At 36.6% G+C, this 15266-nt stretch overlaps 1 protein-coding gene across 6 annotated transcripts in view; it reads right to left on the bottom strand.

The window, feature by feature from the left end:
- Positions 1 to 15266, bottom strand: part of ECT2 (epithelial cell transforming 2) — a 122575-nt gene that overhangs the window by 20772 nt on the left and 86537 nt on the right. For all 6 annotated transcript variants that reach the window (XM_040480771.1, XM_040480770.1, XM_040480768.1 and 3 more), the window contains 5 exons: positions 9012 to 9122; positions 8006 to 8102; positions 6328 to 6409; positions 1096 to 1174; positions 813 to 932 (listed from right to left, as the gene is read on the bottom strand). In XM_040480771.1, coding sequence (XP_040336705.1) covers positions 813 to 932; positions 1096 to 1174; positions 6328 to 6409; positions 8006 to 8102; positions 9012 to 9122 — 489 coding nt within the window. The remainder of the gene's footprint in view (positions 1 to 812; positions 933 to 1095; positions 1175 to 6327; positions 6410 to 8005; positions 8103 to 9011; positions 9123 to 15266) is intronic.

Here is a 15266-nt window from a genome sequence, read left to right as displayed (position 1 = left end):
TTTTCAGTTAGAGTATGGTCAATTATGTATAGTATTTTCACTGTCTTTTGTATTTTGTGACATTACTGATCAAATAAAAATAGTTTTTCATTAACCTCACTACAACAAAACACTGCATTTCACACAAGTCAATTTTTGATGAGATTTTATTAGGCCTATAACTGTACATGGTTGGCTCTCTAAGATTCCCCGTATTTTATACTAAATAATAATGTATATAAGAGGGCAGCACTTCAAGAGAAGTATAGTAGAAAAGGATAAAAGGAAGAGGTACAGACTTTAAATAAAAGCTTTAACAGATGAGAATTTTAGAATTATAATCAGTGTAGCCCATCTGATATGCTAACCACTCATTTACCCTAAAATCTGTTGTCTTAAGGGATCATCAGGGGATCATGATTCTTAATATTCAATAATCAAGTTATTCTACTCTTCAACAAAATATTGGCTCCTTCTTTGATTGAAAAATCTACTTCAATTTCAAATTATTTTGGAGATCTTAAATAAACATACTTAATAGAGCCAGTAAGTTCCTAAATTCTTGATCTAAACATTCATTAGCATGGAAATAAATTTTCATTTTGACTTGGATTTTTAAGTCATGAAAATTCATCATACTTCTTAGTATTAGGCCTTCTCCTAAAAGTATTCTATTAATACTACTGAACCAACAATTGGGCTCAATTTAAAAAAAAAAAAATGTGTTTCATTAACTTTAACTTCTACATTATACTTCAATCAAAGCTTGGCTTTAAACATTCAGGCAAGTCACACAGATCAGCAGTGTTATACTATATTAAGTACAAATTTACCTCCAGGCAGTCATTGAAGAGAAAGAGAGTTACTTGCTCTCCTCTGTCACAGGGGTGTTCACCTAGAGAAATTGTTTCAACTCGTTGGACTAAGCTTCGGTGAGAAGACAAAAGATTCGCCTGTATAGATTGAAAATATTACTAAAAGAGATCACTTGGTAGTAATCTTTTTAAAGTTATAATTTAAAAGAAAATGGTACCGATATTCTGTTTATATGAAAACTATAAACTCTCAGTAACAAAAAAGAAAATAAACTAACAATCATCAAAAATGAATACTTACTGGGCATCCATCTACTTCATAAACAACATCAAATATTTGCTTTTGAGCTTCTGTTTTTCTCTTATCCTCATTAATATGGCTGAAAAATTAATAAATTTAGTTTAGAACTTCAACTTTAAAAAAAATTAAAATATGAAAACTGCATTCAAAGATATCTGTCACAAAAAAAGATCTTCCATGCAAGTCTATCTTAATTTTGACAACTGAATCAGTTAAAACACCTCCTAAAAGTATCCCACCATATTAAAAAACTTCTAAAGAATCCTTCAGAAAATTATGTTTTACTAACTTCTTTCTATATTCCTTTTTTACTATACTATGTATTTCCTAAAATACATTAAACCTGTATACAACTTCAAGTTAACAGAAGTTCTATTAGTTAAGGTTTTATGTAGCTCATTCCCAAGTCATATGTTAATCATTTCAGTAAAACAAAAACTAAGACTACTACTTCCACATAAGATGAAATCAAGAAGGAAAGGATACACCTTCTTCCTGAAACAACTAAAAACCATCAAAATATAAAGAATGAAGTGTTGTTAAGATACTAGGAAGTCAATTCCTATGAGACAAGAGACAAATAAGGCAAGCCCAACTAACTATATGCTGTCTATAAGAGACATTCTTTAGATTCAAAGACATAAATAGGCCGAAAGTAAAATGGCAGAAATAAATACTCTACCCAACAACAGCAAAATACACATTCTTCTCAAGTGTGTATGAACCATTTTCCAGGGTAGGCCATAAAATAGGCCTCAAAAATTCTAAGAGGATTGAAACAATACAAAGAATCTTCTCCCACAACAAGGAGTAAAACTAGAAATAACAAAAGAAAACTTTGGAAATTCACAAATATGTGGGAATTAATAAACAGCATACCCCTAAATAACCAATGGGTCAAGAAGAAATCATAGGGAAATTATAAATTCTTTGGGGGAAAAAAAAAAAACTGATGAGATACAACTAATGCAGTACCTACAAATTTATAGCTATAAGTGCATGTAATAAAAAAAGATCTCAAATCAATAACATGTTTAGGTTACTGATTTAAGACTCTAGGGAAAATAAGTAAATCTAAAAAAGAGAAAGAAAGAAATCATACAGTAGAAATTACTGAAATAGAGAATTAAAAAAAATAACGAAAATCAACAGAATGAGCTGGTTCTTTGAAAAGACTGACAATATTGACAATCCTTTAGCTAGGCTGGCCAAGAAAACAAAGAAGACTCAAATTACTAAAATTACGACTATAAGACGGAACATCATTACAAACCTTATAGAAATAAAAAGGATTATGAGAATACAATGTACAATTGCATGTCAACAAAGTAGATAGCTTAGATGTAATGGACAAATTCCTACAAAGAAACAAACTATAGAAACTGACTCAAGAAGAAATAAAAAGTCTGATTAGGTCTATAACAATAAATTCAAGTAGTGATTCTAAAGCCCAAGTAACTTCATTGATGAATTCTACCAAACACCTAAAGACTTAATACAAGTTCTTCCCAAGTTCTTCCAAAAAACAGAAGAATACATTTTCCAATGTATTTGTTAAAACCAATATTAGCCTGATACCAAAGCAGGAGACATCACTAGAAAATTGTAGACCAATATCCCTTACGAATACAGACACCAAAATCCTTAACAAAATACTAACAAACCAACTCCAGCAACATTTAAAAAAGATTATGCACCATAATAAAGTAAGATTTTTATCCCAGGAATACAAGTTTAAGTGCAAATTCAAGGGACCCAGAATGGTCAAAACAATCTTGAAAAGGAAGAATAAAGTTGACGGACTCACATTTCCCCATTTTATTTTATTTATTTATTTTATTTTTTAAATTTTTTTTTTCAACGTTTATTTATTTTTGGGACAGAGAGAGACAGAGCATGAACGGGGGAGGGGCAGAGAGAGAGGGAGACACAGAATCGGAAACAGGCTCCAGACTCTGAGCCATCAGCCCAGAGCCCGACGCGGGGCTCGAACTCACGGACCGCGAGATCGTGACCTGGCTGAAGTCGGACGCTTAACCGACTGCGCCACCCAGGCGCCCCACATTTCCCCATTTTAAAACTTAATACACAAAGCACAGTAATCAGGACTGTGTAGTACTAGAATAATCATAGTCATTTAGGATCAATGAAATAGAATTAAGAGTAGGACAGAAATAAGCCCTCACATTTATGGTCAGCTGATTTTCAGTAAAGATGCAAAAGAAATTCAGTGGAGAAAGGATGGTCTTTTCAACAAATAGTACTAGAAGAGAGTTCCATATACAGAAATAAACATTGATCCATACCTTGCCCCTTATACAAAAATTAACCCAAAATGGATCATAGACCTAGATAATTTTTACCTAATAACCAGAAACAAAAAATTTCTTGAGGAAAACAGAAAAAAATCTTTGTGACCTTGGGTTAGATCAAATTTTTTTAGATAAAAGTACCAAAAAATAATTGATAAGTTGGACTTCAAGACAACAATCCAAATTAAAAAAAAAACAAAAAACAAAAACAAAAACAAAAAAAAACAGACAAAGGATTTGGACATGCATATCACCAAAGAAGATGATATGGATGGCAAATAAGCACATAAGAAAATGCTCATCATTTATCATTAGGGAAAACACAAGTCAAAACTACAATTAGATTTCACTACACAACTATTAAAGTTTCACAAATTAAAATAACTAATCATCCGAGAGTTGGTAAGGACATGGAAACACTGAAACTCACCATTTACTGTTGGTAGGAATGTGAAACATTACAACTACTTTGGAAACAGTTTGACAATTTTTTTAAAAGTTACACATATTACCTACTATACAACCTAGCCATTCCTACTACTAGGTATTTATCCAAGAGAAAGTAAAACATATATCCATACAAAGACTATTTCACAAATGTTCATAGCAGCTTTAACGTTAAGAGCCAGAGCTGGGAAAACAATCAAAATGTCCGACACATGAATGGATCAATCAGTTGTGGTACAACCATACAATAGCAAACAAGAATAGGGGATGCACTACTGATAAAAGCAACAGTAAAGATGAATCTCAAAATAATCAGCTGAGTGAAAAAAGACTCACAAAACACAACATACTGTCTGATTCTATTTAGATAAAATCCTAGGAAATGAAAATTATACAAATAAAAAGAATAGTTGTTGCCCTGGGATAGGAAGTAGTGGGAGAGGCAGGAAAAGGGATTATTACCAAAAGGCATGAGTACACTTTTGGAGGTGATAGAAATGTTCCTTATCCTGATGGTAGTGATGGTTCTGTGGGAGTGTATATATACCAAAATTAACCAAACTACATTTGAAACATACATAGTTTCTAAAAACAAAACATACACATACCGAAGCTACTAGAGCATATGTCTATAACAAATTAATCTATATAAGCTAAGTATATGTAACTAATATTGTAAGAATCTAATTTTAGGGTTTCTTGGTTTGCCTAAATGGCAAAGGCTAGTTAAATGGCACTATCTCTTTATTTCCTTTACCTGAAAAATTATGGTTGTTTCAGTCAACCACAATACGCATTTAATCCCTAGGCTAAATATTCAAAAATCTCAAGAAATGAGATGGAGATGTGGTCAAACTCTATTAGGTTTGTAAGTCAGCATCACAATTCATCCTTAAAATAACAGCTCCTATAATTCAACATTTATTGAAAACCTATTAAGAGCATGGCATTTAGGATAAGGATATATTAGGGGCGCCTGGGTGGCTCAGTCGGTTGAGTGTCCGACTTCAGCTCAGGTCATGATCTCACAGCTGGTGAGTTGGAGCCCCAGGCTCTGTGCTGACAGCTCAGAGCCTGGAGCCTGCTTCGGACTCTGTGTCTCCCTCTCTCTCTGCTCCTAACCCACTCGCTTTCTGTCTCTGTCTCTCTCAAAAATAAACAAACATTAAAAAAAAAATTAGGATAAGGATATATTAGACATGATTCTTAAAGTTTCAGAAACTTGAGTAATATTGAAAAAGAAGTAAATCTTTAATCACCTGTCTTATCAGTATGCTCATTATCCCTATAGCAGCCAACTGATACTCTTCTAAGGGACACAACAGGTCAAAAGACTATTCCCTATTTAGGTTACTTTACAATCTTTGTTTACAAAACATATTATACATAAATAACAAATACTATAAGATACCAACCCCTTCAGCTTTCTCTTCTGTGAAAATAGGTGTTGACTGCCTACTTCATAGAATTTGTTGAAAGGATCAAGGTAAATTATGTTCAGAGTATGTTAAACCATGAAGTGTGGGGGAAAAACTATTATCCTGACATCAAAATAACAAAAGCATGAAGCATGAAGACTGGCTGATCAACATGTAAAATATAAACATAATTTTAAAAATTGCACAACCCTTTTGGCAGCAACAGACCTAGTATTCGCCAATTTGAGCATTATTCTACTGCTGGGCTCTCTCTCTAGAACTAGCAAAGTCTGTAACAGCTCCTTAGCCAAGTATTTTTAAGAGACTCTGTTACATATAGAAGCACCTCAGGGACTCTCAGAAGTCATTTAACTAAATCTATTAAACATGTTGATAACGTAAAGTCCAAAGAGTTGAAGTGCCCTTGCCCTCCATGACATAGAACAATTAATAGCAACAGTATTCATTTCTGATTATAATAATCAAGAAAGATCATTTCTGATTAGAGCTAGGTCTCCAAGTTAGACCTAGAGTAATTACCCTAAGTTTAACAATCAAGTACCCAAGTCAATTAATTCCATGGAGTTTTACACTTTTAATACATCTCCAAGAAACACCATCAATTTATATTCTATTAAATTCAAAATAAGAAATAAAAAGTCAAAAGTAAAAGTGAAAGAAGTATTATAAATGTTTACTTTTTATTTCACCATAGTCATCTTCCTGAGTTACATTTGGATAGTTTAAATGAAGACAAGAACAAGCTATGACTGGAGGTATACGAAGAAAATGTCTAGAAGTGCATTTATAACATTACCAAATTTCTAAATCATTGTTACTTTCTAAAACATTGTTAAATGTTTTTGATTAATGACTGTATTCTTAAAATACTTCTCTCTCATCGTTTTAATGTGTAACTACACTATTAGAAAAATAATTTAGATATCACTACATAAAAATTTGCTTTGATATTCTTCTCTCCATTTATGACTCTAATTGCTCTATAATTCCATTTTAATCTAGGCAACAATAAGAAATTGAAATAATGCACTTACGTCATTACTTCCTTTAGTGATCCAATAGCTTTTTCTAGAGTGCTTTTGTCAGGATTTTCTTCGGCTGTATGCTTCTTAAGATCTGTTATGATAAAATGGTTTTTTTTCTGTGATTAGAAAAATACAGTGGTTTTTTATCAAAGACTTTAGAATGCTGTCCATTTTGACATAGGCAGGTTCATTTTTAAAGCTAATATCTAAACTTTACTTTTAAAAAAGTCTTACACAATGTTCCCTTAAGAGCTCTCTTATACGTTTGTTAAGGTTTCCACTAACTAAATGTTTAGAATTGTATTGTATTGACTAAATGTTTAGAATATTACAGATTTTCTTACACTGCTCACACCTAGGTTCCTCAAGCTCTCTCCATAGTGCTTGAATGAAAACGCATGATCCTCAATTAGCTGAGAAGTTATCATATATGGTATATTTCGTGTTGGAGCCCATAGCTCTATCACAGAGAATATTCAGTAACCTTGAGAGCACAGGTTTTATCTTAGAGGTTCATGAGATGCTTATACTTGGACTCTTCTTACCCAGGTTAAGTTCCCTATGCCATATTCCATCTGATGGCTCCATAATACCATACCCACCCGATCTTTTTTTTTTTTTCCTATCCAATCTTTGAAGTTGGAATGATACGAGTAAGGCTTAGAAACTATTTGATGGATTTCTACAAGTACCTAATGAAAAAATAATGAAGGTAAGTAAATAATCCAAAAAAAAAAAAAATCACACTACTTTGTAAAGTTAAGTCACACTATTTGTTCATGTATTCTCCTTATAATTTAAAAAACAGGATTGCTTTTAAAGACTAGGGAAATCATCTTATAAACTAACAATTCTAAACTACATTAGATAGCCTTAGGAAAAAAACAAAAATGATTTACTTTTTAAATTACAACTATAATTCATATAGTTCCCAAAATATTTTAAAGAGAAAACTAGATTAAACAGTCACAAAATTAGCCTCCTTATCTGTTACCCGTACTACTATACTTATGATTTAGGGCTCAAAATACTTTATTACAGACTTACCCCTGTTTGTAATTTAGTTTTCATACGTAATTTAAAAAATATTTCCTAAAAATATTCACTACCTTAACTAAATGTAAAGTAATATACATATGCTTTTCTTTTGCTACAGGCAAAATTTATTCATGAAAATTAACTCTTGTAAAACTCCCTTCCATTGATATGTATAGTTTAAGCTCTAGAATAAATGGATGCATGCTTCAAGAGTGTTCTGCACAATCTAAGAAAAAAAGTAAGCATTAGAGCAAGTATACAGAACTTTATGAAGATTCAGAAAAGGATTATGTAACTGGAGACATATGAATCATCTCTCGTTTTGTGATTCTGTGGCTGAATTTTGTTCAACTGGATGTAAATTAACTGAATTAGTGACACACCGTGAAATGTAATACTTTCAGTAGAGAAACAAAAAACAAAATAATAGTCAATTAATACTGTAACAAATAAAGCATTTTAGGAGACTGAATTATTGTAGCACCAGTGATTATTAAGACCATCCATAAAGGTATTTTCTATAGAAGATATAAACTTTAGTGCTGAAATCTAAGAAAACTATGAAAATGAGAAGACTTTCAAAATTTTTAGAATAAAACAATTCCATAAAAAACATCCAAAATAGTCTGAAAATAGATCAGACGAGTACCATTTAAAAGTAACGCAACACTGGGTAACCTCTGTACTGGTCGAATGAGAAGTTCAACAAGGCTTTGCCGTCCACATTCTGGTTTAGCTTGGTTTATCTGAAAGGAATCAATTAAACAATTTTTTTAAAAAAAGGTTTTTTGCAAAGATTAAATGCCCTACATTTACTAGATTACACTTTATCACTAATGCCCTGAAAAGAATTAATAGAAGAGATGGGATGCCAGCTATTAAAGATTACTATGACTGAATAATCTTCCAAGGACCTTAATGACCTCCTGGCCACTCAAGGATTCACATCTTAAACACAAAATGAGTTTCTCTGCACTCTCCTATCTCTTGTATCTTAAGTTTCTCTTGAGTCTACACAATTCATGAGAAAAAAATAGTTGTGAAGTATTAATTATGCTGATACCATTGAATAAACAAAATAAAGCCCTGGTAAAGAAAAAAAAAAATTCTTAAAGGCAAAATCAAATCACACTGAAAAAGTTTTAGGTGTTTTAGAACTAAAACATGCATAACTTTAAAAAACATGAATAACTACAGACAACATTCTCATTCACTCAGTTCCCTCGTGGCCCCTGCTATCTAAATCTTCTGAAGCTTTGTGGATCCTGGGTGGCTCAGTCGGTTAAGTATCCCACTTCCCCACTTCGGCTCAGGTCATGATCTCATGGTCTGTGAGTTCGAGCCCCACATCCAGCTCTGTGCTGACAGCTCAAAGCCTGGCACCTGATTTAGATTCTGTGTCTCCCTCTCTCTCTCTGCCCCTCCCCTGCTTGCGTGCATGCTCTCTCACTCTCAAAAATAAATAAACATTAAATAAATAAACAGATAAAATTTTTGTGAAGCTTTACTATCACTGCCACTCTCAGATATGGCTAAAGTTAATAGGTTACACACTAAGAGGTTCGTACATGGATATATTTTTACTAAATGTATAATTTAAATGAACTCCTTTAGAAATTATTCTCAGATTTTTATTGGAAAGAAATGCACATTACCTTGAGAAAAGCATGAAATCTTGGTTTCTGTTTTTCACATTTAATAATTGTTTCCTTGCTCATTTCAAAGAAGTTTACAAAGGGAGGATAGGTTTTTACCAAATCTTTTGACTAGGGAGAAGAAGAAGAAAAAAATATTAATTTGTTATGGATATTATCCTTAGATAATGAAATTTAAAACCAAATAATCAATAGTCACAATCTGACATACTGCATACAAAAGAAAAATTTATAATAAGCTTGTCAAGTTAAATACAGAAATTTTACACATTTCTCATTAGCGAGTTAATTGCTAAACAAAATGCATCAACTGGTACACAAAGCCTAAAACTGCAAACAAAGACTCAGAAAGAAACAAAGTATACTCATACATATTGTATTGATATAAACATGACAAAGTTTTAAAACTTCTACAAGTTCAGAATGTAGTAATAAGCACCCCAGGACATGACATGCTATTATTTATTGACAAACCCAAACCATCATTTAAAGTTTATTTATTTAGGGATGCCTGAGTGGCTCAGTTGGTTAAGCATCCAACTTTGGCTCAGGTCATGATCTCACAGTCTGTGAGTTTGAGCCCCAGGTCATCAGGCTCTGTGGTGACAGCTCAGAGCCTGGAACCTGACTCAGATTCTGTGTTTCCCTCTCTCTCTGACTCTCCCCTGCTTGCACTCTGTGTCTCTCTCAAAAATAAATAAATATTTTTTAAAAATTAAAAGAATAAATAAAGTTTATTTATTTATTTTTGAGAGAGAAAGAGTAAGAGTACATGAGTTGGGGAGGGGCAGGGAGAGAGGGAGAGAGAGAATCCCAAGTAGGTTCTGCCAGCATGGAGCCCAATGTGGGGCTCAAACTCATGAACCGTGAGATCATGAGCCAAGCCAAAACCAAGAGTCAGATGCTTAACCAACTGGGCCACCTGGGTGCCCCCAAACCATTACTTAAAAGATTAATTATAGGAGCGCCTGGGTGGCGCAGTCGGTTAAGTGTCCGACTTCAGCCAGGTCACGATCTCGCGGTCCGTGAGTTCGAGCCCCGCGTCGGGCTCTGGGCTGATGGCTCAGAGCCTGGAGCCTGTTTCCGATTCTGTGTCTCCCTCTCTCTCTGCACCTCCCCCGTTCATGCTCTGTCTCTCTCTGTCCCAAAAATAAATAAACGTTGGAAAAAAAAAAAAAAAGATTAATTATAGGGCCACCTGGGTGGCTCGGTTGATTAAACGTCCAACTCTTGATTTCAGCTCAGGTCATGCTCTGATGGTTGGGAGATGGAACCCCTCATCAGGCTCTGTGCTGAGTGCTGAGCATGGAGCCTGCTTGGAATTCTCTCTCTCTCCCCCTCTCTCTCTCTGCCCCTCTCCCACTGGCGCACATGCTCCCTCTCTCAAAATAAACATTAAAATATCAATTATAATACCCAAAATTGCAACAAAAAAGGAAAAATGTCTCAGCTAATTGAGGAGACTAACAGGTATCAAAAAGATGTGACCGGGCGGACTCTAGGAAGATGGCGGCGTAGGAGGACGCTGGGCTCACCGCGCGTCCTGCTGATCACTTAGATTCCACCTACACCTGCCTAAATAACCCAGAAAACCACCAGAGGATTAGCAGAACGGAGTCGCCGGAGCCAAGCGCAGACGAGAGGCCCACGGAAGAGGGTAGGAAGGGCGGCGAGGCGGTGCGCGCTCCACGGACTGGCGGGAGGGACCCGGGCCGGAGGGGCGGCTCGCCGGCCAAGCAGAGCCCCCAAGACTGGCTTGCAAAAAGCGGAGGGGCCTGACGGACTGTGTTCCGACAGCAAGCGCGACTTAGCGTCTGGGAGGTCATAAGTTAACAGCTCTGCTCAGAAAGCGGGAAGGCTGGAGGACAAAGGGAAGGAGAGCTGCTGAGCCCCCGGACGACAGAGCTCAGTTTGGTGGGGAACAAAGGCGCTCGCCAGCGCCATCTCCCCCGCCCATCCCCCAGCCAAAATCCCAAAGAGAACCAGTTCCTGCCAGGGAACTTGCTCGCTCTGGGCAAACACCCAACTCTGCGCTTCTGCGGAGCCAAACCTCCGGCAGCGGATCTGACTCCCTCCTGCTGCCACAGGGCCCCTCCTGAAGTGGATCACCTAAGGAGAAGCAAGCTAAGCCTGCCCCTCCTGCCCCTGTGCACCTTGCCTACCCACCCCAGCTAAGACGCCAGATCCCCAGCATCACAAGCCTGGCAGTGTGCAAGTAGCCCAGACAGGCCACCCCACCCCACAGTGAATCCCACCCCTAGGAGAGGGGAAGAGAAGGCACGCACCAGTCTGACTGTGGCCCCAGCGGTGGGCTGGGGGCAGACATCAGGTCTGACTGCGGCTCCGCCCACCAACTCCAGTTATACACCACAGCACAGGGGAAGTGCCCTGCAGGTCCTCACCACGCCAGGGACTATCCAAAATGACCAAGCGGAAGAATTTCCCTCAGAAGAATCTCCAGGAAATAACAACAGCTAATGAGCTGATCAAAAAGGATTTAAATAATATAACAGAAAGTGAATTTAGAATAATAGTCATAAAATTAATCGCTGGGCTTGAAAACAGTATAGCTGACAGCAGAGAATCTCTTGCTACTGAGATCAAGGGACTAAGGAACAGTCACGAGGAGCTGAAAAACGCTTTAAATGAAATGCATAACAAAATGGAAACCACCACGGCTCGGATTGAAGAGGCAGAGGAGAGAATAGGTGAACTAGAAGATAAAGTTATGGAAAAAGAGGAAGCTGAGAAAAAGAGAGATAAAAAAAATCCAGGAGTATGAGGGGAAAATTAGAGAACTAAGTGATACACTAAAAAGAAATAATATACGCATCATTGGTATCCCAGAGGAGGAAGAGAGAGGGAAAGGTGCTGAAGGGGTACTTGAAGAAATAATAGCTGAGAACTTCCCTGAAGTGGGGAAGGAAAAAGGCATTGAAATCCAAGAGGCACAGAGAACTCCCTTCAGACGTAACTTGAATCGATCTTCTGCACGACATATCATAGTGAAACTGGCAAAATACAAGGATAAAGAGAAAATTCTGAAAGCAGCAACGGGTAAACGTGCCCTCACATATAAAGGGAGACCTATAAGACTCGTGACTGATCTCTCTTTTGAAACTTGGCAGGCCAGAAAGAGTTGGCACGAGATTTTCAGTTTGCTAGACAGAAAAAATATGCAGCCGAGAATCCTTTATCCAGCAAGCCTGTCATTTAGAATAGAAGGAGAGATAAAGGTCTTCCCAAACAAACAAAAACTGAAGGAATTTGTCACCACTAAACCAGCCCTACAAGAGATCCTAAGGGGGACCCTGTGAGACAAAGTATCAGAGACATCACTACAAGCATAAAACATACAGACATCACAATGACTCTAAACCCATATCTTTCTATAATAACACTGAATGTAAATGGATTAAATGCGCCAACCAAAAGACATAGGGTATCCGAATGGATAAAAAAACAAGACCCATCTATTTGCTGTCTACAAGAGACTCATTTTAGACCTGAGGACACCTTTAGATTGAGAGTGAGGGGATGGAGAACTATTTATCATGCTACTGGAAGCCAAAAGAAACTGGAGTTGCCATACTTATATCAGACAAACTAGACTTTAAATTAAAGGCTGTAACAAGAGATGAAGAAGGACATTATATAATAGTGACAGGGTCTATCCATCAGGAAGAGCTAACAATTATAAATGTCTATGCGCCGAATACCGGAGCACCCAAATATATAAAACAATTACTCATAAACACAAGCAACCTTATTGATAAGAATGTGGTCATTGCAGGGGACTTTAACACCCCACTTACAGAAATGGATAGATCATCTAGACACACGGTCAATAAAGAAACAAGGGCCCTGAATGAGACATTGGATCAGATGGACTTGACAGATATATTTAGAACTCTGCATCCCAAAGCAACAGAATATACTTTCTTCTCGAGTGCACATGGAACATTCTCCAAGATAGATCATATACTGGGTCACAAAACAGCCCTTCATAAGTTTACAAGAATTGAAATCATACCATGCATACTTTCAGACCACAATGCTATGAAGCTTGAAATCAACCACAGAAAAAAGTCTGGAAGACCTCCAAAAGCATGGAGGTTAAAGAACACCCTACTAACGAATGAGTGGGTCAACCAGGCAATTAGAGAAGAAATTAAAAAATATATGGAAACAAACGAAAATGAAAATACAACAATCCAAACGCTTTGGGACGCAGCGAAGGCAGTCCTGAGAGGAAAATACATTGCAATCCAGGCCTATCTCAAGAAACAAGAAAAATCCCAAAGACAAAATCTAACAGCACACCTAAAGGAAATAGAAGCAGAACAGCAAAGGCAGCCTAAACCCAGCAGAAGAAGAGAAATAATAAAGATCAGAGCAGAAATAAACAATATAGAATCTAAAAAAACTGTAGAGCAGATCAACGAAACCAAGAGTTGGTTTTTTGAAAAAATAAACAAAATTGACAAACCTCTAGCCAGGCTTCTCAAAAAGAAACGGGAGATGACCCAAATAGATAAAATCATGAATGAAAATGGAATTATTACAACCAATCCCTCAGAGATACAAACAATTATCAGGGAATACTATGAACAATTATATGCCAACAAATTGGACAACCTGGAAGAAATGGACAAATTCCTGAACACCCACACGCTTCCAAAACTCAATCAGGAGGAAATAGAAAGCTTGAACAGACCCATAACCAGCGAAGAAATTGAATCAGTTATCAAAAATCTCCCAACAGATAAGAGTCCAGGACCAGATGGCTTCCCAGGGGAGTTCTACCAGACGTTTAAAGCAGAGATAATACCTATCCTTCTCAAGCTATTCCAAGAAATAGAAAGGGAAGGAAAACTTCCAGACTCATTCTATGAAGCCAGTATTACTTTGATTCCTAAACCAGACAGAGACCCAGTAAAAAAAGAGAACTACAGGCCAATATCCCTGATGAATATGGATGCAAAAATTCTCAATAAGATACTAGCAAATCGAATTCAACGGCATATAAAAAGAATTATTCACCATGATCAAGTGGGATTCATTCCTGGGATGCAGGGCTGGTTCAACATTCACAAATCAATCAACGTGATACATCACATTAACAAAAAAAAAAGAGAAAAACCATATGATCCTGTCAATCGATGCAGAAAAGGCTTTTGACAAAATCCAGCACCCTTTCTTAATAAAAACCCTTGAGAAAGTCGGGATAGAAGGAACATACTTAAAGATCATAAAAGCCATTTATGAAAAGCCCACAGCTAACATCATCCTCAACGGGGAAAAACTGAGAGCTTTTTCCCTGAGATCAGGAACACGACAGGGATGCCCACTCTCACCGCTGTTGTTTAACATAGTGCTGGAAGTTCTAGCATCAGCAATCAGACAACAAAAGGAAATCAAAGGCATCCAAATTGGCAAAGATGAAGTCAAGCTTTCGCTTTCTGCAGATGACATGATATTATACATGGAAAATCCGACAGACTCCACCAAAAGTCTGCTAGAACTGATACATGAATTCAGCAAAGTTGCAGGATACAAAATCAATGTACAGAAATCAGTAGCATTCTTATACACTAACAATGAAGCAACAGAAAGACAAATAAGGAAACTGATCCCATTCACAATTGCACCAAGAAGCATAAAATACCTAGGAATAAATCTAACCAAAGATGTAAAGGATCTGTATGCTGAAAACTATAGAAAGCTTATGAAGGTAATTGAAGAAGATTTAAAGAAATGGAAAGACATTCCCTGCTCATGGATTGGAAGAATAAATATTGTCAAAATGTCAATACTACCCAAAGCTATCTACACATTCAATGCAATCCCAATCAAAATTGCACCAGCATTCTTCTCGAAACTAGAACAAGCAATCCTAAAATTCATATGGAACCACAAAAGGCCCCGAATAGCCAAAGTAATTTTGAAGAAGAAGACCAAAGCAGGAGGCATCACAATCCCAGACTTTAGCCTCTACTACAAAGCTGTCATCATCAAGACAGCATGGTATTGGCACAAAAACAGACACATAGACCAATGGAATAGAATAGAAACCCCAGAACTAGACCCACAAACGTATGGCCAACTCATCTTTGACAAAGCAGGAAAGAACATCCAATGGAAAAAAGACAGTCTCTTTAACAAATGGTGCTGGGAGAACTGGACAGCAACATGCAGAAGGTTGAAACTAGACCACTTTCTCACACCATTCACAAAAATAAACTCAAAATGGAT

This window comes from Herpailurus yagouaroundi, unplaced genomic scaffold (genome assembly GCF_014898765.1).
Source record: "Herpailurus yagouaroundi ecotype Mexico unplaced genomic scaffold, PumYag 159, whole genome shotgun sequence".
Lineage (NCBI taxonomy): Eukaryota > Metazoa > Chordata > Mammalia > Carnivora > Felidae > Herpailurus > Herpailurus yagouaroundi.
The sequence above is the reverse complement of the archived record's forward strand: the minus strand, read 5'-3'. Positions and strand labels throughout refer to the sequence as shown.